At 36.1% G+C, this 26,478-nt stretch overlaps 1 protein-coding gene and 1 long non-coding RNA gene across 15 annotated transcripts in view; one reads left to right on the top strand and one right to left on the bottom strand.

Annotated features, from left to right (window-relative positions):
* Positions 1 to 26,478, top strand: part of trioa (trio Rho guanine nucleotide exchange factor a) — a 573,337-nt gene that overhangs the window by 501,146 nt on the left and 45,713 nt on the right. For 12 of the 14 annotated variants that reach the window (XR_015515963.2, XR_015515967.2, XR_015515966.2 and 9 more), the window contains 18 exon segments: positions 6,196 to 6,345; positions 6,419 to 6,533; positions 8,161 to 8,276; positions 9,515 to 9,637; positions 9,771 to 9,965; positions 11,546 to 11,661; positions 11,772 to 11,838; positions 14,933 to 15,042; positions 15,155 to 15,224; positions 15,837 to 15,926; positions 17,446 to 17,538; positions 17,625 to 17,736; positions 17,809 to 17,999; positions 19,191 to 19,292; positions 22,732 to 22,883; positions 23,046 to 23,145; positions 23,470 to 23,713; positions 25,250 to 25,545. Coding sequence is in view for 7 of the 14 variants with exons in the window: in XM_088651380.1 (XP_088507506.1) it covers positions 6,196 to 6,345; positions 6,419 to 6,533; positions 8,161 to 8,276; positions 9,515 to 9,637; positions 9,771 to 9,965; positions 11,546 to 11,661; positions 11,772 to 11,838; positions 14,933 to 15,042; positions 15,155 to 15,224; positions 15,837 to 15,926; positions 17,446 to 17,538; positions 17,625 to 17,736; positions 17,809 to 17,999; positions 19,191 to 19,292; positions 22,732 to 22,883; positions 23,046 to 23,145; positions 23,470 to 23,713; positions 25,250 to 25,545 (2,442 nt within the window). In the remaining 7 variants the exon portion in view is untranslated. 14 annotated transcript variants of the gene reach the window in all.
* On the bottom strand, positions 12,065 to 14,904 carry LOC148679840 (uncharacterized). The gene is made up of 2 exons (XR_015945493.1): positions 13,393 to 14,904; positions 12,065 to 12,728 (listed from the first exon to the last, which is right to left on the bottom strand). It is a non-coding gene; the product is annotated as an uncharacterized LOC148679840 (long non-coding RNA).

Raw genomic sequence — 26,478 nt, 5'->3', positions numbered from 1 at the left:
CACAAAATTGGTGTTTTTGTACTAAAAAAGGTGATCATTAAAGGGATAGTTCACCCAAAAACTGACATTTTTTAAAAAGCCCCTATTGTGGGTTTTCGAAAATGAGCTTCCATGTAGTGTGTAACACAGATCTAAGTGAAGTGAAATATCCAGCTAGGGCTTAAATCTGAAAGTGGACAGTTTTTAAAAATATTGATTCATCTAATAAAAGAGTCGACTCATAGTGGTTAGAATGAATCGTCTTCATAACGAGTCTTTAGCCGTTTCGGCGTGACGAGACAACGAAACATAGTTGTTATGGGCGCAAACCCGGGAAAATTTAGGGTGCTTTCACACCTACACTTTTGTTTCGGAACGTGTCTCGATTGCCCAGTTAGCGCGGTTCGTTTAGCATATGTGAACAGGGCAATTGCGCTCTGTTCCGCGCCGAAGTAATCGCTCCGAGATCGCTTGAATGAGGTGTTCTTGGCTCGATTGAAACGAACCCTGGAGCGGTTCGATTGCAGTGAGAAAGCGATCCCATCCGAGCGCGGTTATATCACAGTGTTTTATGGATATGTAATAGGCATATGGCTATATGAAGAGAGAATTATGAGTAGGGCGGGAAGTTTCCCGAGTCTCCGGAAGTCCGCAAACGAGTGATGATCTCCCGGTAATCTTGCGTCTCCCTCCCGGTCCTCAAATAGGCATCGTCGCACACCCTTCTCACCCCTCCCCACCGCGTCTCTCCTCAGAAACGTCGCGCGCGCACCCTGTCAATCACCACCAAACCACCACCTCTCCTGACAGCTGAGCGGGACGCTGCAAAATAAACCCTGACACTGACCAATGTGAGGAGAGTTTACTCGCATGTGACTTGTTGTAGCTCTTTTGGTCCGATTAGAAACTTTGCAGTGTGAAGGTGAACCGCTCCAAGAGCAAAGAGCAACAATGTAACATTTGTAATCTCTGTTTCGGAACAACTGAATTGATTCACAGGTGTGAAAGCATCCTTAAACCTGTGCCCCGCCCACTAACACAGCAGCGAAGACAAACAGATCCTGAAGTCATGAGTGAAGAAGACACTGTGCTTACCTGGATATTATTGGAAGTGTGAGGGGAAATAATTGATTCAGCAGTCTATACGCTTACAGTGGGCGATTCATTCGTTTGTTAAAGAAGGATCAGAAAAGACTGGTGTATGAGACTTGTGAGAATGGGCAGACAATACACCAGGGGTGCGTTCAAAATAAGGCCAGTTTATTAGGCACAAAGGCAGCCTGCTACACGCTAAGGAGAAGCGTGGTGAGCACTACAACCCCCTGGCTGGGGATGGGATCTTTGGGCAAAGCAGAGTACAGGTAAGCCCTGAGAACATATAACACTACACGCAAGAGGTGCCACAGCAATGATTGCCAATAGAAATGATCTAAGTTACAGCTGAGAAGGGAGAAAAGCTCGGTCACGGAAATCACGCTCAGTAAATGATGTGCATGCTATCGGTTTAATTTTCACTGCTAAGTGCGGTTCATACTTCCCGTGCTGGGGGTTATGACGGTCACGGGTTATCGCGTGGGCCCGTCCGCCAGGGGCTTGACAAACCGCGCTGGGCATTTGTCTAGCGCTGAACGCTGTCGACCAATCGCAACAGGCTGTCATCGGTCCAATCAGCGCAGATTAGCTTAGGAGGGGTTTGGGAACAAATGAATTGCTGAACGATTCATATGGGAGTTGCTGGAATAATGGGGTAAAAATAAATGCATATTATAAGACCATGAAAGTGTTTTTTGATCTTGCATGCATATCAGCATGTTGGAGATCCATATAACTGAAATATGACCCTTTTTCATGTATAATATGGGCTCTTTAACTGTTTACTCACCCTCAAGTGATTCCAAACCTTTATGAGTTTCATTATTCTGTTGAACTGCAAAAGAAGATATTTTGAAAAATGCTTAAAATCATTGACTTCCTTAGTAGGAAAAACAGATACTGTGGAAGTCGATGGTTACAGGTTTGTAATATTTTTCACAATATCTTCTTTCTTATTAAAGAAACTCAAACAGGTTTAAATCAAGTGAAGGATGAGTAAATGATGTTACAGTTCAAATTTATGGTTTAATCATTCTTTTATGTAATATCACACAAGCGGGTCCACGTGCGTGATGTAAATAAAGTTTGCGTGGCTTCAAAAGCGTCATGGTGGCACTGGCCCACTCAGATTGAAGGCTGACCCACTCACACTAAAATATTTTAAAGCTGAAAAATGTAACGGATGTAAAGCAGTATATGAATGTAAGTAAATGTTGACTATTAATAGTAACCATTAGTTTATAAGTTTGTCAGTTGAATTAAAATTCCCCCTTCATTGCACAAAAATGGAACAGTCCAACTGTTGCTCCATCCTCTGCGCTGATGAGCTCTGTTTTTCACTATATTTGACTTTGAGGCAAAAGCTCTGAAAATGAAACCAAAAGTGCTGTCTAGCGGACTATTCTGATGTGCTGGTCAAGGACGTTACAAGTAATGAAATGAGTTTTATAAGAGAGGAATGATATTAATCTGATTTAACTTGTTTTCAGCATTAAATGAAATGCCTTAATGTGAACGTATGTGTTTATTAATTTATAGTATAAATTTATATTAATTTTTTAAGAGTATAGGGTTATTTAAAATACACTTTATTTATAGTTATTAAGCATCTGAACATCTTTATGAATGGGTAATTCAGTATTCTTGTACTTCACTTTATTTAATCAATGTGTAGATTATTTGGTTGAATTTGAAGTGTAAAACGGCGCCGTAACTGTTCTACACTTCACTGGTGATCATTACTGATCTGTATGTGCCACTTTCTCTCAGATTCTCGACACATTTTTGCTATTTATTTATTATGCAAAATGAGGGTTATACTCAAAAATGTCACATACTAAATTAATTACTATTTTATCAGAAAACATAAATATAAGACTATTCACACTAGTTTAAGAGTAGGCACTAAAGGTCCACCCTAACTCTAAATATCATATAAAAACAAGTCTTGAAAATCCAAAAGCAATAAATGGAGTTAGAATGAGCCTATAATTTAGGCTATGAACACAGTATTAGTGTTTTGTATAAAAAAAGGGATTGTTAAAAGGATAGTTGGACGACCAAGTGGCGCAGTAGGTAGTGCTGTCGCCTCACAGCAGGAAGGTTGCTGGATCGCTGGTTTGAGCCTCGGCTCAGTTGGTGTTTCTGTGTGGAGTTAAGCCTGGTTTATACTTCTGCGCCAAGTGACCGGCGTAACCCACGGCGCATGCAACGCGCGTAGCTGTGCATTTACTTCTGCGCGCTGTCTCTGTTGTTCTGCATTAACACTTCTGAAACTCTAGTTGGCAGTGTGGTGTTAATGCTCCTCTGTGTCGAGTTTCTTCGCTGCTGTTTTGCGTTTCCTGAACACTTCTGGGATGTACAAGTGGCTCAAACTCGCTCATTTTGAGGCAGGAACCGGCGGACGTGCAACAACTTTAACTATGAGGTAAACACAAAATAAAACTTTCCATCCGGAGCTCCTTCACAGGACTCCACATTTGTAAACAATCGCTCCATCAGGCTCGCACCATTCACCTGGCTCTCAGTCCCGCCCAGACTCGTCAGCGCTACCAAGCCGACCAATCACAGAGCTTGCGCTACGCGTCGTTGCAACGTGTAGTTAGATTTTTTTGAGAGGTGCACGTCAGCGACGCCGACGGCCACGGCGAAGGGGTATGCGTCAGCGCCGTAGCATACGCCGGCGTTTGATGCAGAAGTATAAAGAAGCCTTTCCACCGGGTGCTCCGGTTTCCCCCACACTCCAAAGACATGCGGTACAGGTGATTTGGGTTGTGTATGAGTGTGTGTGAATGTGTGTGTGGATGTTTCCCAGAGATGGGTGGCGGCTGGAAGGGCATCCGCTGCATAAAAACTTGCTGGATAAGTTTGCGGTTCATTCCGCTTTGGCGACCCAAGGGACTAAGCCGACAAGAAAATGAATGAAAAGGATAGTTCACCCTATTTCAGCAAGATTTCTGGTCTCCCCCTTTTTGCGGACCATATATAGGACTAGAGAAACGCTTTTGAGGACCAGACCCAGCACCCATCACAACCCCACCCCCTGCTTTTCCTGAACTCACAAGCTAAAGTGAAACCATCACCTGATTATGTTGTCCGGTTCTGTATATTACTGAAGACCAACAGCCGACCATCAGCTTGGTGTGTCGCTGACCTAACAGTTCTAACCCTTACAAAAATTAAAATTTTGAACAGAATCTGAAAATTCAGTGTACATTTGGCTGTAAGCTGAATACCAAAATAATTGCATGGTTATATATTTTCACTTTTGGCCAAAAAAAATGAACAATAATGCCATTGTCTGGCAAACAGATGTAATTGCTATCCAAGAAATCCCCAAATAAAATGGCAATCCAACATTTTTGTCAATATTTCTCACCCTTATTGTGCATTTTGCCATTGAATGCTCTTTATCATCATCCAGCCAACATTCAGTGAGATAACAGCTATTAAGAAAGCATCTGCTTATTAGAAGTATCCATATCTACAATATAACAAGCAAAATCAGTTCTAGTGTTGAAGAAAAGAAAAATCTAGCCTCAGAGCCACCTGCCTATTATATATATATATATATATATATATATATATATATATATATATATATATATATATATTTTTTTTTTTTTTTTTTTTAGAATATGCAAAAATCATACAAATACAAGAAAACATCAACAGATAACAAATACAAAGCAACAAAACAAAAACAAAACAAAAACATCAACAATATAGTCAGGTACTGGTATGTGCGTGAGTGTGTGCGTGTGAGTGTGTGTATGCATGTAAAGGTAACTTGGTGGACAGGTCAGAGTACATACATTAGGAACAATAACAGTCAATAAATGAAGCAAGTGTCACAGATATAGATAAAACATATAGAAAGAAACCAGTCAGAGGTAGGGAGTAACAACAATGCTTATTAATGTATGATAGTAAATATGAGAGTAAAAAGAGAGAAAGGACAACAGTAATAACTGACAACAACAATAATAAATCACAAGTGCTACACCAACTACTACTACAGAAAGTTTCTTATATTACAACTACTACTGCTTCTACTACAGCTACAACCAAGACTACTACTACTAAAGTGTCTACTAATACTGATACTACTACAACGACTACCACTACAATGTCTACTGCGACTACTACTACTACAATCACTTCTACTACATCTACATCAACAACATCTACTACTGATATTACTACCAACAACGACTACTACTACTACTGTAACTACCACACCATTACTACTTCTGCTACTACTATACCAATGACATCTACTACTACATGAACTACAACTTCTATAATCTCCGTAACAATTACTCAATAACAATCGATACTATTACAATGACTACTACTTCAACTACTACTACTACTACTACAACTACTACCGTTACAACTACAACAACTTCAACCTTACTAATGATAATGGTGTAAATACTTGTAATAATGATAATGAAAAGATAACAGGACAAGTCAGAACAGTAATAATAATAATGATAACAAAAAATAAAAGTAATACCATTTATGACAAAGATGTCGAGGAAAGGGGAGGATGGGAAATCAGGGAGAGGACAAGTAATAATAATAATAATAACAATAATAATAATAATAAATAATAATAATAGTAGTAAGTAGAAGGGGAAAGAGAGGAAAAGAGAAAATAAACTAATAATAATAAACAAAAATTAATAAAATAATTAATTGATAAATAATTAATAATTAAACTGCCTATTATATTTATATACACCAGGGGTGTCCAAACTTGGTCCTGGAGGGACGGTGTCCTGCATAGTTTAGTTCCAACTTCCTTCAACACACCTCCTTGGAAGTTTCTTGTATACCTAGAAAGAGCTTGATTAGCTTGTTCAGGTGTGTTTAATTAGGGTTGGAACTAAAATATGCAGGACACCGACCCTCCAGGACCAAGTTTGGACACCCCTCATATACACAGTGTATACTTTTGCCAGAGTTAAACTTTCATAGAAGCAGTTTACTTTGATCTCCTGATACAATCTCCAAACAGAGTGTTTTGGTCACTAACTCATTCTTCTATTGGGCTTTAAGTATGTTAGAATCTTGAAACGGGTCTCTTGAAAGCTGACGTGTGTGTGTGTGCTGTAGGTTTGCAGTGTTCTGGAGAGTCTGGAGCAGGAGTACAAGCGTGAGGAGGACTGGTGCGGAGGAGCTGACAAACTGGGACCCAACTGTGAATCGGACCACGTCACACCCATGATCAGCAAACACCTGGAGCAGAAAGAGGCTTTCCTCAAGGTAACCCATCCAAAGCCAGAACACACACCGTCTGTTGTGACCGTGTGGGCTAATATGTCCGTCTCTGTTTCAGGCCTGCACGTTGGCCAGGCGTAATGCAGACGTCTTCCTCAAATACATGCACAGGAACAGCGTCAGCATGCCCGGGATGTTGAGTCACGTCAAAGCTCCAGAGCAGCAGGTCAAAAGTGAGTCACGGAACACAACTCTACATCTCAAGAGACACCTGACTATATATATATATAAATATACATATAAATTGGGGATAAAAAAATATACAGCAGGGCTAATAATTCTGACTTCAACTCTATAATAAACACAGAGCTCCTTGAATGTCCAAGTAGTATTTAACATCCTGTTCCTCATCTCAAAGCACAAGTCTGCATCTGCTGCCGCTCCGCATGTTCTGCTCTTATTTACCAGTCCTCTCCTCTGCTGAGAACACAGTCTGTCGTCCCCCGTGGGGCTTTCATGATGGTTCGCTCTAAAATGGCTTTGTTGCTCCATCTAGTGGCTGATCTGTGCTCTGCGTCCTCATGACTTTCAGCTCTAGCCCACTTTTGCCTGCTTTAGCCCAGTTTAGGATGTGTGCGCATTGTGTGTGTGGATAGGGCTCTGTTCTGTTCAGCTTGTGCCGACAATGACTCAGATATGGAAAGTGTAAATGGGTCAGGCCTCAAAAATGGCTGATAGTAGTTCTCCATTGGGATGCCATACCTTCATGCTACACACACACACACACACACACACACACACACACACACACAGATGTATGTTACATCTATGGAGGTTTTATTTTATAATCATTATAATAATGGTGATGATTGGGTTTTTGTACCATTAAAGTAATAAATAATAAATGTATAGCTTTGTAGTAATTTTTATTTTATATTTAAATAATGTTTAAAATGTCATGATCTTGTAAGATATTATTTTTTTTATTCAATTTATTATTATTATTATTATTATTAATGTTATTATTATCTGCCATAAAAGTATGTATGATTTATTATAAAATATATTGTTTTTATTATTTTATATATATATATATATATATATATATATATATATATATATATATATATATATATATATTTATATATATATATATATATATATATTTATATATATATATATATATATATATATATATATATATATATATATATATATATATATATATATATATATATTTATATATATTTATTTATTTTTTATTTATCTGAATAAATGAATAATTAATTAATTAATTAAAATGAATAATTTTAGTATATATTAGCATTTTTATTAGGGATTATTGTTTATTTTTGTTTATTAAAAGAGATGACTAAGTAATTAGTTTCTTACATCACTGCAGATCAGGCAAAAGTCAGTATTTAATAGTCTAAGTAGTATTTAAGTCAGTATTTAATATATCTTGCCTTCAGAGCCATTAAAACTTGATAGATAGATAGATAGATAGATAGATAGATAGATAGATAGATAGATAGATAGATAGATAGATAGATAGATGGACAGATAGATAGATAGATAGATAGATAGATAGATAGATAGATAGATAGATAGATAGACAGACGGACGGACGGACGGACGGACGGACGGACGGATGGATGGATGGCTAGATAGATAGATACAGATAGATACAGAGACATCTGATTAATTCATTAACAATCTGCATTTTTAAAGTTTTTTACTTATGTATTTTTAATAATACACAATAATTAAGATATTAATAATAAGGTATTTTTGTATGTTTGTCTAGAGTAGATCTCTGCTGACCATGGCTAAGGTTCATATCATATGTGATGTTTGTAGATATCCTGAATGAGCTGCTGCAGAGGGAGAACCGCGTGCTGCACTTCTGGACTATGAGAAAGAGGAGGCTGGACCAGTGTCAGCAATACGTGGTGTTTGAACGCAGCGCCAAACAGGTTTGACTTACTTCTTCATTCAGATTATTAAGTTTCTGCTGCACACCTCTTATTAAACGGCACAGAGACATAATTTATTTACAGAAACTCTACCATTTTCAACTGATTTAAATTGATTGTTTTTATTCTCTTTGTGTGTGCGAGTCTTCATATGCCATAGCAATGTGTTTTTATGGGTATCTTCTGTTTTTGCACAGTCATGCTAATGACAAAAGAAATCAAACACTGATTTTAAGATTAGCATAAACTGCACAGGAATACCTCTCATTTTTAAAGTTTTATATATGTGCATTTATTTTTCAAATTTGCTCATTTTTACATTTATTTATTATTTTTTTAAGCTTTTGATGTTTTTTGTTTTTTTTATTTATTTATTTTTTATCTTTATTTTTTGTTGATTTTATTTATTTATTTATTTTTAGCCTTTGTTTTTTGTTGATTTTTTTTAAAGTGTGTTTTGTTGTTGGTATTGCTTTTAATGTTTTTATTTTAATTTCTTTATTTTTAGTCTTTGTTTTTTGTTGATTTTTATGTGTATTTTGTTTGTTTATGCTTTTATTTTATTTTCTTTATTTGTTTTATTTTTGGTCTTTATTTTTCGTTGATTTTATTTATTTATTATTTGTTGATGTTCATGTTCATCTATTTTTTTTTTCGAAAACCAAGAAGCAAACAAACCAAATGTTGAAATGTATAAATCTATCCAAAATCTACACCAAGACAAAAATAATTAACTATTAAAAGTCATAAAAAGAAGTTCAAGTTTACCTTTTTTAATTTAATTTTTTAATTTTTTGATGCATGTTAGTGCAAAAGTAGTTGAAAGCAGAAATTTTAATCCATTCATTTTATTTATATTATTCATATTTTGTTTTTTGTTTTTTTGTGTAATGTTTAGATTTGTGAGAAATAGTCCTTGTTTTAGTTTGTTTGTTTGTTGGTTTTTGGAAAGATTAAAACATTTAATTTATTGATTGTTCTGATTGTTGTGGAATTTGGTATGTGAAAAATTAATATTGACAAAAAACAATGCCTATTTATTTAAGATATATGTAGATATGTTTAGCTGCTTTAAAATCTTCTTCTTCTTCTTCTTCTTCTTCTTCTTCTTATTATTATTATTATTATTATTATTATTATTAATATTATTATTTGTATCTTTTTAGCATTTAGCATCAATTACCCTTGACACATGTGAAGAATGCTTATTTGAGGTGTGTTTTCATCTCTCTGCTCAGGCTCTGGAGTGGATCCACGACACTGGCGAGTTTTATCTGTCCACACACACGTCCACCGGCTCCAGCATACACCACACACAGGAGCTGCTGAAGGAGCACGAGGACTTCCACATCACAGCCAAGGTACCACTGCATGCATTATGACTTCCAGTGCCACTCTCACACTAATAAAACTCTCAAACTCATTTAGTTTTGCCCCAATCCCGCATGCAAAAGCATCTTCATCACCAAATCTCTTTCTCTTCCTCTTCCTCAGCAAACCAAAGAACGGGTGAAGCTGCTGATCCAGCTGGCAGATGGTTTCTGTGATAAGGGTCACTCTCACGCCGCTGAGATTAAGAAATGGGTGACAGCGGTGGACAAACGCTATCGAGATTTCTCGCTCCGCATGGACAAGTACCGCACATCTCTGGAGAAAGCACTCGGCATCTCCTCAGACTCCAATAAAGCAGTATGTGTTTCTCTGCTTGTGTTGGTCTATGTATGAGTGCATATGGTGAGATGAACATAAGCTAGCTGAATTATAGGGGTCATAAATTTACTGTGAAGCAAACACTGAGCTGATTATACGGGGACACTAAAAAATATATCGCCATATTTCACCCAAAATTCAAATTTGTGCACCTTTTTATATATATATATTTTATATATAAATATATATATATATATATATATATATATATATATATATATATATATATATATATATATATATATATATATATAAATTATTATTATTTTTTTTTTTAAGGTATGTTTATATTTAGCAAGTTATTACGCAACACAGTTTTCTAAAAAAAAAACGAAACAATATATTATGTATTGAAAAAATGATGTATTTGTTTACATTTAACAAGTTATTTAAAATTTTAATTACATTTATCAAATTATTACACAACAGTTTAAAAAAAAAATAAACTTTTTTTATTAGTTAATATTTAACAGATGAATACGCACCGGTTTTCTTCCTAAATTAAATGTCATTTTATTTATTTTTGTTGTTATTTAAATTTTTTATGTAACAAATTAACGCAGTTTTCTCCAAGAGCATTTTTTATTAAAATAAAAATAATTATTGACCAAAAATTGTATTTGTTTTAATTTAACAAAGAATTTTCCAGAAGCAAGTTTTATTTATTTAATTTTGTTCAAATGTAGGAATGGAGAAAACTGTGTTGCATAATCAAAAACAATTTTTTTATTTTATCATTTTATTTTATTAATGTAACAAATTTTTTTTACAAATAACACTTTATTTTATTTTTTATGTAAAAAATAATTACCCAACAGTTTTCTCCAAATAACATTTTATTTTATTTTATTTATTTTTATGTAACAAATAATTATCCAACCATTTTCTCCAAAAAACACTTTTTTATTTATATATTTTTTTTTACAAATAAATACTCAACAGTTTTCTCCAAAAAACATTTTATTTAATTTTTTATTATTATTTTTTATGTAACAATTACCCAACAGTTTTCTCTAAAAACATTTTATTTTATTTTTTATTATTTTTTTATGTAACAATTACCCAACAATTTTTTCCAAAACATTTTACTTGATTTTTTTATTATTTTATTTTTAATGTAATAATTACTCCACAGTTTTCTCCAAAAAACATTTTATTTTATTTAAGTTTAGTTTAGTTTAGTACATTAAATAGATTGTTTTCATGCAAAATTGTTAATAGACTAAAATTTTTTTTTTTTCATATTCAAGATCACTGTTCATGCACAATTCTGAATATAGAGCTTACGAAAATAAATAAAATAGAACTTTTTTATCTCAAGTTATCTTTGTCTGATATTTAATTTTATTTTATCGAAGTGTATTGTTTAGATCATTTTCTAACTTTAACTTAATTTACTACAGGTTTTTTCACCTCAAGTTATCCTTGTGTAAACATGCACACATAAAAAAAGAACAAAAAAAATATGTGAAAATAGTCCTTTAGGAAGTCTATATTTAGATTTCTGTGCAACTAAAATGTGTGCGGTTTTTTTGTTGTTGTTGTTGTTTTTTTTTCAGAGCAAAGACTTGCAGCTGGACATCATCCCTGCCAGTGCTCCGGGGTCAGAGGTCAAACTCAGAGACGCTGCTCATGAGCTCAATGAAGAGAAGCGCAAGTCTGCCCGCAGGAAGGAGTATGTCTATAGATTTACTGTCACCCATTGACTCAAGAGACGATGAAATATTCAATAGTTTGTGTAAGTTTTAGATAGAAAAAAAATAATTGTTGTTTTCATTTAAATAGCTTCATCATGGCTGAGCTGATCCAGACAGAAAAGGCCTATGTGCGAGACTTGAGAGAGTGCATGGACGTGAGTACTTTATTCTGGTCATATTATTAGTGTGTTTTTTAGTAAAAGCCTGATTCCTCCACACCATAAACAATACTGTCTTTATTTTGTGCAACTCCGAGTTCATATCTCACAATCCTGGCATTTAAAGTATGCATAATCTAAATATAAATAAATAAATGTAATAAAATATAAGTATAATTGTGACTTTTTTCTCACGGTTGCGAGTTTGTAAGTTTTCCTGAAATTCTGTTGTTTTTTTGTTTTTTTTCCTTGCAATTCTGATTTAGGCCCCGTTTACACTAGTGCGTTTTAGTTTTAAAACGGCGTTGTAGAATGAAAACGATCCGCGTCCACACTCGCGTTTTACCCAACGTTTCTGAACAGCTCTCCGTCCACACCAAAACGCTGAAAACGCACATCACGTGACCACACACACACTCTCGGGCAAGCGCTGCAGCGTTTCTACCTAGATGAGAGCTCTGCTAGTCGGACTGCTCATCAAGCATCTCCCGCTGGATCTAATCTCGCTATATTGGCTAAACGTGATATTTCATTCATGTTGTTGTCTTTATCTAACGACATATTCCCTGACTTTGGTCATTGGAATCTATTACTTGTTCACAGGTAACTTGTTTTGTTAAGCGCAAAGATAAATTAATGATTAATCCATGTACATAGACTGATCGCTTGCCTTTATTTCCTATAATGTAGAAACTTATTGTATGTTATACTTTTATAATGGCCATTATTGATTATTAAAACTGATATTCAGCAAAAGAGAGGGTGTGTTTCGTATTTTCACTGAAATTGAAAGGAGACAGTTGTTATCGGCTCCGTTTTGTTATAAATGTCCACACAGTGAAGATGACGCTCATATATGCAGCACAACGCCTCAACATTTCTGCTGTCTAAGGGTTCTTTCACACCTACACTTTTGTTTCGGAACGTATCTCGTTTGCCCAGTTAGCGCGGTTCGATTAGCATATGTGAACAGGGCAATCGCTCCAAAGTAATCGCTCCGAGATCGCTTGAATGAGGTGGTCTCGGCTCGATTGAAACGAAGCCTGGAGCGGTTCGATTGCAGTGAGAAAGCGATCAAATCCGAGCGCGGTTATATCACAGTGTTTTATGGATATGTAATAGGCATACGGCTATATGAAGAGAGAATTATGAGTAGGGCGGGAAGTTTCGCGAGTCTCCGGATGCCCGCAAACGAGTGATGATCTCCCGGTAATCTCGCGTCTCCCTCTCGGTCCTCAAATAGGCATCGTCGCACACCCTTCTCACCCCTCCCCACCGCATCTCTCCTCAAACACATCACGCGCGCGCACCCTGTCAATCACCACCAAACCACCACCTCTCCTGACAGCTGAGCGGGACGCTGCAAAATAAACCCTGACACTCTGACCAATGTAAGGCGAGTTTACTCACACGTGACTTGTTTTAGCTCTTTTGGTCCGATTAGAAACTTTGCAGTGTGAAGGTGAACCGCTCCAAGAGCAAAGAGCAACAATGTAACAATTTTAATCTCTGTTTCGGAACAACTGAATCGATTCACAGGTGTGAAAGCACCCTAAGTTGCTAATATTAAAATGAAAATAGGCAGTTCCTTAAATCATGTTTACATTTTATTGTTGAGAAAGTGAAACAACGTAGCCAGGGTGATGTGAATGAAGTTATAAAGTACACTGTTCTCTTTGAAGATTTACGCGTGTCCTCGGTATGTTTTCCATATCAAACTGAGAAGGGGGAGACTGCAGCCTTGATCAAACTTGCGAAGTCTTAACTTACAAGAAGAGGATGCGAGACTGAACTGTGTGTGTGGGCTACTTAATATTGAGGAAAAGCCCCAATCAGATAGGCGAACGCCGACAGCCTCGCCTCCGTTTTCAGATGTCTCCGTCTTTCCCCATCCACACTGAGACGGAGCAGCAGCGTTTTAGAATGAAAATGGCCTCTCCAGCGTTTTCAAAACGCTCCGTTTTCGGCGCTCGAGAACTCCGGCGTAGTGTAGACGGATGGCGTAACCGTAGCAAAACTTCAATTCAATTCAATTCAATTCAGCTTTATTTGTATAGCGCTTTTACAATGTAGATTGTGTCAAAGCAGCTTCACATAAATGGTCATAGTAACTGGAACAGTGTAGTTCAGTTTTTTAGTGTTTAAGTTCAGTTCAGTTCAGCTCAGTTCAGTGTGATTTAATCATTACTGAAAGTTCAAACACTGAAGAGCAAATTCATCGATGCGTAGCTCTACCAATCCTGAACCATGCGAGGCAGTGGCGACAGCGGAGAGGGAAAAAAAAACTTCACCTGATGGGAGTGAAGAAAAAAAAACCTTGAGAGAACCAGATTCAGTTGGGCACGAGCATTTTAATATCTCCGCTGGCCAAAAGTCTTGTGCAGGGCTTCAGTCGCCGTTTTTAAACAAAAACGCATTAGTGTAAACAGGGCCTTAGATCTGAATTTTTATCATATATTAATGTAAAAAATATCTAAACTATTAATTTAAGCAAAAGAAACTGGCATCAATTATAAAAGCAGACACTTACATGCTATCACGCCTTCGCTGTTGACTAAATTGCTGAGGAATACCCACAAGATAAATGTAAACATTGAATTGGAGCTCTGACAGGGACATGACGGTTTTAAATGGCTGAAAAAGAAGCTCCAGGTACAGTATATAGATCGCAAGTTTATAGAATTTACAGTTTGTGGTCATACCTCTGTTTTGTTTTGTTAATATGTGATCCAATGATGACTGGGGGCTCTGCTGTGTTTTTATGGACACCCCAGTACAGCTGCCATTATGGCCCAATGTTTAGTTTTTTTGCCCGCCGGATCTCCGCAAAGGTCGCGTGACTGAAAATTATCAATATGATATAATGATCCTATAATTTTGACTTTGTGACTTTCTCACAATCCAGATCTAATATATAACAATTTTTAACAATTATTATTATTATTAGTTAAATTGCAACTTATTTGTCATGGTTGCAGTTTCTTATATCTTTATTTCTCCATACTGTGTCTTTATTTATCACAATCTTGAGTTTATATCTTACAATTTTATTATAATTCACTAATAACATTCTTTCTTTTCCTTCCTGCAGACGTATCTGTGGGAGATGACCAGCGGCGTGGAGGAGATCCCACCAGGCATCGTCAACAAAGAGCACATCATTTTTGGTAACATGCAAGATCTGTACGAGTTCCATCACAAGTGAGTCCAATCTTTCAGCCTGAATCAATCCTGCCATCCAGCATTCATTCAATCATTTATCCAGGCGCTATAATCAGAGACTCTTCTCATGTGTATCTTCATCTATCTCCAGTATATTCCTCAAAGAGCTGGAGAAATACGAGCAGCTTCCTGAAGATGTGGGCCATTGTTTTGTGACTTGGGTGAGTAAATTGTAATTGTATATACAGTTGAAGTCAGAATTATTAGACCCCCTGATTTTTCCCCCCGATTTCTCTTAAACAGGGAAGATTTTTTTCAACACATTTCTAAACATAATACTTTTAATAACTCATCTCTAATAATTGATTTATTTTATCTTTGCCATGATGACAGTAAATAATATTTTACTAGATATTTTTCAAGACACTTCTATACAGCTTAAAGTGACATTTAAAGGCTTTACTAGGTTAATGAGGCAGGTCAGGGTAATTAGGCAAGTTATTGTATAACGATGGTTTGTTCTGTTGACTATCGAGAAAATATAGCCTAAAGGGGCTAATGATTTTGACCTTAAATTGGTGTTTAAAAAAATTATAAAATTCCTTTCTCTGTTAAACATCATCTTTTTTTTCCCCCAATTGATGTTTGTTTTGTGTATTTATTTTAATTTTTCATATATTTGACATTTGTTCTGTATTTAATTATTTTTCTATATATATATTACTAAGACAAATTGCTTGTATGTGCAGACACACTTGGCAATAAAGCTCCTTCTGATTTTAATGCTTTGGGATTTGTAAGTGTTAAGGTGTCTCTGTATTGACTTTCTCCAGGCTGATAAGTTCCAGATGTATGTGAACTACTGCAAGAACAAACCAGACTCCACTCAGCTTATTCTTGAACATGCCGGAGGATACTTCGACGTAAGAGATCTTTCTGTTTTGAGCAATGCTTAGCATTTCAGTGCTTACAGTGTGTTGGAGTAAAGTTGATTTTGTGATGTGGCTTGAGAAAAAAAAGAAGTCAAAACGAGACGTCTTATTTTGATCTGCATCAAATGAATTGTGCCAAAGTGATTTTATATTGTATATTTTATAAAGTGTACTCTCAAATAACCTTAGTGAACATAAAATGAATGATGTAACATTGGTCAGCATAATTTCTATCTAGAATGATAAATATCTTTATTCTGAGCTATATATATATATATATATATATATATATATATATATATATATATATATATATATATAAACTAAATATATTAAACAACAGGTAATCATACAATTTTTAGGTTATTTTACAGTCTAGTATAACAATTAAAAAAAGAAAATTAAATAGCATTATGTGGTGCTTAAATAACATATTAAAATGTCGTCAATGATTTATGTTTGTAATATGCTTGAACTAAAGTTTATATACAGGTACAAACAATATTGTCATTTAAAACTCTCTTTAAATGTCTTTAAATGAGCTTAAAATGAAAGCGTAATGTTTGAAATTTGAGACATTAAGAAATCAAGATGGAATATTGTTTTTAATGAGTTGTACTATAGACCATTTTGAGGAATGTAAACAAAAACAATAGTCTTAATGCATTTCCTTTTCTACATTTTTAATTTCTGTCGCTTCCGAGAATCCAAAAAGAGCCACATATTGATCAATAGCTGTTATGATAACGGTTTTAACATTAATTTATGATTGAATTGCCTCTTGTTACAGTTATGAAATAGTTTGATAACAAGCAGGAAGTGTTCATGGGCCAGTGACATAACCACAATAAAATGGTCTATAAAATATATTTTTTATTTACAATTTAATTAGCAATATTGCCGATTTAATGATAATAGTTTTAAAAAAAAGTATTTTAAATAATGTTGTTTTTTTTATCTCGTGTTTATGGTTACAAGAATATGTTTTTTTTCAAGAGTATAAACCAGGGATTTTCAACCGGTATGCCGTGGCAAACTAGTGGGCCTCATTTTATATGAAATGTATTAAATTTATTAAATATTAAATTTAAATGTGTATTTATATGCATGTATACTGTATGTATGTATATATATATATATATATATATATATATATATATATATATATATATATATATATATATATATATATATATATATATATATATATATATAGTTTTTTTTTATAAAATGATCTAAAAAAGAGAGAGAAAATAAAAGAAGGCAAAAGAAATTGCTAATAAACAAAGCTTTAAAATTAGCATTTTCTCTAGACAATCAGTTTGGGCCTTAAAACATTTTTCGGAGAAGGAGGTGGGCCTCAAAGTGAAAACGGTTGAAAACCCCTGGTATAAACCATATAAAAAGTGTGTAAGCATCTAAATGTAAAATATATATATTCTTGCCCTCAATATTATGCAGCACTGTTGTTAGATTTGTAAAAACTGGCATATTGATATCCCTGTTACAGGAGATCCAGCAGAGGCATCGCCTGGCCAACTCCATCTCCTCATACCTCATCAAACCTGTTCAGAGAATAACCAAGTACCAGCTGCTCCTCAAGGTACAAACCTCTGTGGTTCATCCTCAAACCTACAGACTGCCTGCTTTGAGAATTTGCCTTTAATTCAAGTCATTTCGTATTTGCAGGAGCTCCTGACGTGCTGCGAGGAAGGCAAAGGTGAAATTAAAGATGGCCTGGAGGTGATGCTCAGTGTTCCCAAAAGAGCCAACGACGCCATGCACTTGAGCATGCTTGAAGGTGAGCGGACACACAGCGAATGTACAAACACACAAGACTGCAACAGTTTCTAATGGCATTGTGTATCTGCAGGGTTTGATGAGAACATCGAGTCCCAGGGAGAGCTGATCCTGCAGGAGGCGTTTCAGGTGTGGGATCCCAAAACTCTGATCCGCAAGGGAAGAGAACGACACCTGTTCCTCTTCGAGATGTCGCTGATCTTCAGCAAGGAGGTCAAAGACTCCAATGGCAGGAGCAAGTACATCTACAAGAGCAAGCTTTTCGTAAGTTTCTCTGCAGGGTTAAAGGACTCCTCTTTTACACCTTTCACAAGATGTAAGATAAGCCTTTGGTGTCTCCAGATTGTATCTGTAAAGTTTCAGCTCAAAATACCCATCAGATTATTTATTATACAATGCAGATTATGCCCATATTGGTGTCTGAGGACAGTGCAGCTGTTTTTGTGGGCTGTGCCTTTAAATGCAAATGAGCTGGTTCTTCCCACCCACAAAGTTTGCAGGACATACACACCCACGCACGCACGCGCATGCGTTTACTGTCACCATGCGGCTGTGGTAATTCTAGTGGTTAATAATTACACAGCAATATTACTGTCTTTATTACAAACATGCTCTGTTTTATAAACATTTAAAACTTTTATTCTTGAGGTGCAGATGATCACAGAGAGTCAGAACAGATCTTTTAATCCCAGTTTCGTTGCAATCCTGTTCTGTGGGTGTTTATATGCATTACCTCAGAAACATGTTAATTCACAGCTGTCAATCAAATCGATGGAAGGGGGTTAACCGCACTCCCACGTCACGTTGCAGTCGTCCCTTAAAATTTCTTGGAGTTGGATGCTATTTTAAGGTCTAACAGGAAACTTGTTGTGTTGATATCTCTCCAATATGACACACAGTCACAATATACCTACACACAGTTCTGTCCCAACAGCATCCAAAGTTGATTTTGCATCATAGGTTTGCATTGGAGTATTTACTTTTTATAATTTCACTTTTTAAATCACTTTTTAAACACTATTTTTGTATGTTACACTGTATTTAATGTTATTTGGTTTATTATGCTATTATCATGCTATATTTGCTTGCTTTGTGCTGTTGCTTTGGCTGATTTAGGCATGTCCTCTCATCATCGCGTGTGTGCGTTCATACTGTATACAATCGTGACCTCTTCGCCATTAAAGTAGACATTATTTATCTTTGTTTCTTGACTAAATTTAGTCAAAAACGATCAAGTATTTAGAATTAGATCGATGCATGACCGATGACAATGCTAACGGACTTCTTATTTGGCTGTATCAGGAAGGGAAACTTAGCCTAGCATAGCTTTTAGCAAAGGTATAACTTTTTTTGAGAATACATTTCAGGTGTTCAATACGAAAATAAAAATAGTTGCTGGAAAAATTGTTTAAAAGTCTTTGTGTGATTGTTTAATATGCTTCGTTCTGCTCTCAGACCTCTGAACTGGGTGTCACTGAGCATGTGGAGGGAGATCCATGCAAATTTGCTCTCTGGGTTGGACGAACCCCAACTTCTGACAACAAGATTGTCCTCAAGGTAACTCTCTCTTTATTTCTTTCTCTCTCTCTCTCTCTCTCTCTCTCTCTGTTGAAAAGCATGCTATTTGCTCCAGTTGTTGCATCATCATCTATGTGGCTCGTCTCTTTTGCACTTTATTATTCATAAATCCCACATGTTCAGTGTCAAAATGCTTGCAATGATTTGTTTTTTAACTTTGACCTGCCAGAATAACTAACTTGTTTTTAACTAAATACATGCATGTCTTATTTCAATTACTAAAACACATAAAAATAACATGCTTTAAAAGTTAGTCCTGCATGGCATGCTGTAAGTTACTAAAACCTGATGACAGCAATGCATTTACAGATCTGATAATGATAAGCTGCTGCCTTTTTGCATGTTTTTACAAAAGGAGGAGCAAAACATCTGCATGTTGCCAGAGTATGCAGATAATACGTAAATGTTAATATTGCTTTAAAACAGAAGAACACTGTTTGTTTTTAAAGAGAAATCTGAAGCTAATGCTGATCATATTGTAATGATGATTATTGTGGTATATCTAAGCACTCACTTCTGTGTTTCTGACTGCATGGTAATGAAGTACATAGAAACACACATACTGTCTGCTAGTTGAGGCTTTTGTGCATTGCAAATGACGTTTGTGTCTTAAGGTGCTTTCACACCTAGACTTTTGTTTCGGAACCTGGCACGTTTCCCCAGTTAGCGTGGTTTGTTTGACGTATGTGAATTCAGCAATCACGCTTGAATACGCACCAAAGTAATCGGTCCAAGATCGCCTGAATGAGGTGGTCTTGGCTTGATTGAAACAAACTCTGGAGCAGATCGATTGTAGTGAGAAAGCAAAACAACCCGAGCCGCGCTAAGTTATATCACACAGCTATATGAAGAGAGAAATATGAGCAGGGATGTCATTCCTACTGGTTAATGTGCGTTTCATGTTGAATAGGAAAGTGAAAGCATGCTGGACTATTAACGAGAGCTGTTTATACGTTAGGAAAATTGACGAACTGCAGTCTTGGTTTATCTGTTATTTGTTTCTATAATGTAATTATCTCCTTATAATGCATAATTCTAGCCAGTGGCTTTGTATGAGAAAGTCTCACCTCTGATTTATATCTGGTGTTAATGTCTGTGGGTGTCACCGTTAAAAATTAAAGCTCAGCTTTCCGCTTTTAATGTCTTATTGCTCATCGTCATAAATTAACATACGGAAGCATGACAGCTGAGCCGGACTCTTAAAAAAAAAAGTGAAACTCTGACCAATGTGAGGAGAGTTTACTCGCAGGTGACTTGTTTAAGCTATTTTGGTCCGTTTAGAAACTTTGCCGTGTGAAAGCGAACCGCACCAAGAACTAAAAGCAACATTGTAACAATTTGAATCTCTGTTTCGGAACAAAACCCTTAGGGTGCTTTCACACCTGTGAATCGATTTTGTTCCAAAACAGGGATTAAAATCGTTACAATGTTGCTCTTTGTTCTTGTTGTTGCAGTTCGATCCGCTCCAGAGTTAGGGTGCTTTCACACCTACACTTTTGTTTCGGAACGTGTCTCGTTTGCCCAGTTAGCGCGGTTCGTTTAGCATATGTGAACAGGGCAATTGCGCTCTGTTCCGAGATCGCTTGAATGAGGTGGTCTCTGCCCGATTGAAAAGAACCGTGGAGCGGTTCGATTGCAGTGAGAAAGCAATCCGATCCGAGCGCGGTTATATCACAGTGTTTTATGGATATGTAATAGGCATACGGCTATATGAAGAGAGAATTATGAGTAGGGCTTGAAGTTTCACGAGTCTCCGGATGCCCGCAAACAAGTGATGATCTCCCGGTAATCTCGCGTCTCCCTCCCGGTCCTCAAATTGGCATCGTCACACACCCTTCTCACCCCTCCCCACCGCGTCTCTCCTCAGACACATTGTCAATCACCACCAAACCACCACCTCTCCTGACAGCTGAGCGGGACGCTGCAAAACAAACCCTGACACTCTGACCAATGTGAGGAGAGTTTACTCACACGTGACTTGTTTTAGCTCTTTTGGTCCGATTAGAAACTTTGCAGTGTGAAAGCGAACCGCACCAAGAGCAAAGAGCAACAATGTAACATTTGTAATCTCTGTTTCGGAACAACTGAATCGATTCACAGGTGTGAAAGCACCCTTAATTAATCGATTAATTTGTTCCAAAACAGGGATTAAAATTGTTACAATGTTGCTCTTTGTTCTTGGTGCAGTTCGATCCGCTCCAGAGTTAGTTTCAATCGAACCGAGACCAGCTCATTCAGGCGATCTCAGATCAATCGAGTGTAAATCGAACAATCGAGCGCGACTGCTCGATTCACATATGCTAAACGAACCGTGCTAACTGGGTAAACGAGACAGGTTCCGAAACAAAAGTCTATATGTGAAAGCACCCTTAGTGACTGTCAGTTAACTGCATGCTGCTTTTAGACTGTAAGGCTAATCTGTTCAATTCTGTCTTTCCATAAAATGTCAAATTGCACAGTTGTTCACTGTCCGTGTATACTGTATGTCAGGGGTCTCCAATCTCGTTCCTGGATGTCCGGTGCCCTGGAGGGTTTAACTCCAACTTGCCTCAACACACCTGCCTGGGTGTTTCAAGTATACCTAGTAAGACCTTGATTAGCTTACTCAGGTGTGTTTGATTAGGGTTAAATGTGGATTAGTTATCTGCAGGACACCGGACCTCCAGGAACAAGTTTGGTGATCCCTGCTTTATGTAATTCACGTCTTCGGAGCCAAAGAAAATATGAAAAATGGGTCAAAGACAAAAAAAGAGTGTTCAAGAATCCTAAATGTGAAAGTTTATTAAATATATCAGTTATGCTGAATGATGATAGAATATTATTTTACTCATATTTTGAGATTTTATTGTCACAAAATGCATATATTGAAACATGAAAATAGTTCTGATAGTACAAAAGTATTTTATAAATGCAAAATAATAGTCTTTGACTCATTCACTTTAAAATAAATATATTTTTTATTACATATTTGAAGATTAAAGTAAACAAATACATTTTAAAAGTGAATTTAATTGAATAATCCGTGTACTTAAGTACGAAGACTAAATATTAAAATGAATATTGTGAAATACCTAATAATTTGTCATTATTTGACAACCTGTGGTGGCATTGACTACTAAATCCACCATTCATCACAGCACGTTGGCTCTAAATGATCACAAAACATGTTTATTAATGTTGTCCTCGTGTCTTTCTGGCCACTGTCTGATTCAGTATTTTATATGGCACTTCATAAAAGAGTAAAACCTTTGTATATTTCTATATTTCGAATAAAGCTAAGTCAGGGATGCAAACATGGATCATTGGTGAGTACAGCGACGCAGTAAACTCACCATCAGTTCACCATAGAACAGAAAACACTTGTGCTTTTACTCAGCACGTGTGCGTTTCTTTGTTTTCTCCACATCTGAAAACGCAGGCGTCAGGTATTGAGAACAAACAGGACTGGATCAAGCACATCCGGGAAGTGATTCAGGAGCGCACCGTTCACCTGAAGGGGGCGCTGAAAGAGCCCATTCACATCCCCAAAGCCTCCACAGCCAAACACAAGGGGCGCAGGTACACCCCAAGGCAAGTCACACATCTTTATTTTCTCTGTATTGTATATATATAATTCAGGAAAACATAAATATGAATTTATAAGAGAGGGAAAAATAATACCATGGTATTATTTACACCTTAATAAAAGCATAAATCTCCTGAACTTTAAGCTCATTTGCTGTGTGTGTGCAGGGATGGAGAGGATCTGGACAGTCAGGGTGACGGCAGCAGTCAACCAGACACCATCTCACTGGCCTCCAGGACCTCACAGAACACACTGGACAGCGACAAGGTGAAGAGAAAACCACCCGCAAATCCCTCTTATCATTGAAATCAGTAGTTATATAGTGTTACAGACTTTTTTCGATCAACTTTTAGCACTAAAGAATTGCAATAATATATGACTGATCAGAATGCTAAAAATGAATAAATGCTAGCAATCAGAGAACTGCATATGTTTTTATCATGTTATTACCTTTTTCAGTAAAAATAAAAATTTCACTCACACCACAGCCAAATAATATGACTTTAATTAAAAAAATTAGACAAAAATAATCCTAAAAATCCGAATACAAACTCACTGAAAGCCTGTGTCTGTTTGTGTTTTTGTGTTTAGTTGTCTGGTGGCTGTGAGCTGACGGTGGTCATCCATGACTTTATGGCCGGTAACAGTAATGAGCTGACCATCCGGAGAGGACAGACGGTGGAGGTGCTCGAGAGACTCCATGATAAGCCGGACTGGTGTTTGGTTCGCACCACAGACCGTTCGCCGGCGCTGGAGGGCCTGGTGCCCTGTGCCATGCTCTGTATCGCCCACTCCCGCAGCAGCATGGAGATGGAGGGCATCTTCAACCACAAAGGTGGGCTAAAGTCTTAAACGCTCCACAAAAATCATTAAAGTTCTGTCAATATACAGTCAGAATTACTCGTTTCCTGAATTATTTGCCTCCCTGTGTATTTTTTCCCCGAGTTCTGTTTAAAGGAGAGCAGATTTTTTCAGCACATTTCTAAACATAATAGTTTTAATAACTCATCTCTAATAACTGGTTTATTTTATCTTTGCCATAATGACAGTAAATAATATTTGACTAGATATGTTTTCAAGACACTTCTATACAGCTTAAAGTGACATTTAAAGGCTTAACTAGGTTAATTAGGCTGGTTAGGGTAATAAGGCTAATAATTGTATAATGATGGTTTGTTCTGTAGACTATCTATCTGAAAAATATAACTTAAGGGGGCTAATAATATTGACCTTAAAATTGCTTTTTAAAAAATTTAAAAACTGCTTTTATTCTAGCTGAAATAAAGCAAATAAGACTTTCTCCAGAAGAAAAAATATTATAGGAAATACTGTAAAAATTTCCATTAGCTGTATGCAATCAATATACAGTATAATTAATGATTATCACATACTCTACATGGGTTAATATACAGTATCTACACTTGTTAAATAAACAGAATGTATAGCTCTCTTCTATTATAATTTATAACTTTTTCTTATCGTATGTTTTTTGTTTAATATTTATTATTCATTAATATATACCGCACATGGTAAATGTACTGTGTCTACTGTACACTTATTAAAACAGAATCTATACCTCCTTTTATATCATCTATTTCTCTTTTTTTTCTTGTGTATATATATATATATATATATATATATATATATATATATATATATATATATATATATATATATATCGAAAAAAATAATTTGCTTAAAGGGGCTAATAATTTTGTCCCTAAAATCATAAGCCGAAATGAAACAAATAAGAATTTCTCCAGAAAAAATATTATCAGACATACTGTGAAAATTTCCTTGCTCTGTTAAACATCATTTAGGAAATATTTAAAAAAGAAAAAAAGGGGGGCTGATAATTCTGACTTATATTAAACTGTATATATTTATTTATTTATTTATTTATTTTTAATGGTTTACTAAATGTTTTCTCAAAAGGTTCCAAAAAATAAAAATCTTTTATGATCATTTCAGGAATAAAGAAAAATATGCTCAAAGGAAGTTATGAGATGCACATAAATTCTAAAATGTGCATTCAAATGTTCGGTTTAGTCCAATATATTTTTAATAAAATAAAGAGATATGTGCATAAACTACAAATATATATATATAATATTTTTTATTTACAATAAATTCCTTGTTCTGCATCAAATGTTGTGTTAATAATTCTGCAAACACCCGGGCTAAACTGGTTTGGTCAGCTTGCAAATTTTTCTTTTAATTAATATATCCCTCCAGTTTTCCAGAAAATGAGCATTTTTATTTTCTTGAACACTTTGAATATTAAATACTTAGTATTTTATGCATAAAGCAAATTCTCAACTTCTGATGGAAACATAACCCGTATGAAAATCATAATCTGTGTGTTTTCCAGATGCACTCTCTGTATGCAGTAATGATGCCATCATGCCAGGCTCCTCTGCCACCCTGCAGCCGGGTCATGTGATGGGTTCCCAGAGTTCTCCTGGACCTAAAAGGCCTGGCAACACATTAAGGAAATGGCTGACCAGTCCTGTGAGGAGACTGAGCAGCGGTAAAGCTGACGGACACGTCAAGAAGCTGGCACACAAACACAAGAAGAGCCGTGACGTCAGAAAGAGCGCAGACGCCGGTTCACAGAAAGACTCGGACGACAGCGCTGCGACGCCACAAGATGAGACCCTCGAGGAGGTTTGTGTTCTTCCTGTTGTGTGTGTGTATTGTATCCAGTTTGATCGGATATTTGAATTAGTAAATCATTATATAGAGACTTGGTTTAATCGGATATTTGAATCAGTGATTTATTATAGAGAGATTCGGTTTAATCGGATATTTGAATCAGTGAATCATTATATAGAGACTCGGTTAGATTGGATATTTGAATCAGTGAATCATTATATAGAGACTCGGTTTGATCGGATATTTGAATCAGTGATTTATTATATAGAGATTCGGTTTGATCAGATATTTGAATCAGTGAATCATTATATAGAGACTCGGTTTAATCGGATATTTGAATCAGTGATTTATTATATAGAGATTCGGTTTGATCAGATATTTGAATCAGTGAATCATTATATAGAGACTCGGTTAGATTGGATATTTGAATCAGTGAATCATTATATAGAGACTCGGTTTGATCGGATATTTGAATCAGTGATTTATTATATAGAGATTCGGTTTGATCAGATATTTGAATCAGTGAATCATTATATAGAGACTCGGTTTAATCGGATATTTGAATCAGTGAATCACTTGAATCACTGCTCGATCGTGCAGATTTGCACTCTATAACATCAGAAAGATCCGACCCTTCTTATCTGAACATGCAGCTCAACTCCTTGTTCAAGCTCTTGTTCTCTCCAAACTGGATTACTGCAACTCTCTACTAGCTGGGCTTCCAGCTAACTCTATCAAGCCTCTTCAACTGCTCCAGAATGCAGCAGCACGAGTTGTCTTCAATGAACCTAAACGAGCACATGTCACTCCGCTGCTAGTCCGTTTGCACTGGCTGCCAGTTGCTGCTCGCATCAAATTCAAAACTCTGATGTTTGCCTACAAAGTGACTTCTGGCCTAGCACCTTCTTATCTGCACTCACTTCTGCAGATCTATGTGCCCTCCAG

The sequence above is a fragment of the Danio rerio genome, chromosome 19 (assembly GCF_052040795.2).
Source record: "Danio rerio strain M-AB ecotype USA chromosome 19, GRCz13ab, whole genome shotgun sequence".
Lineage (NCBI taxonomy): Eukaryota > Metazoa > Chordata > Actinopteri > Cypriniformes > Danionidae > Danio > Danio rerio.
This window is presented reverse-complemented; position numbering and strand designations above follow the sequence as displayed.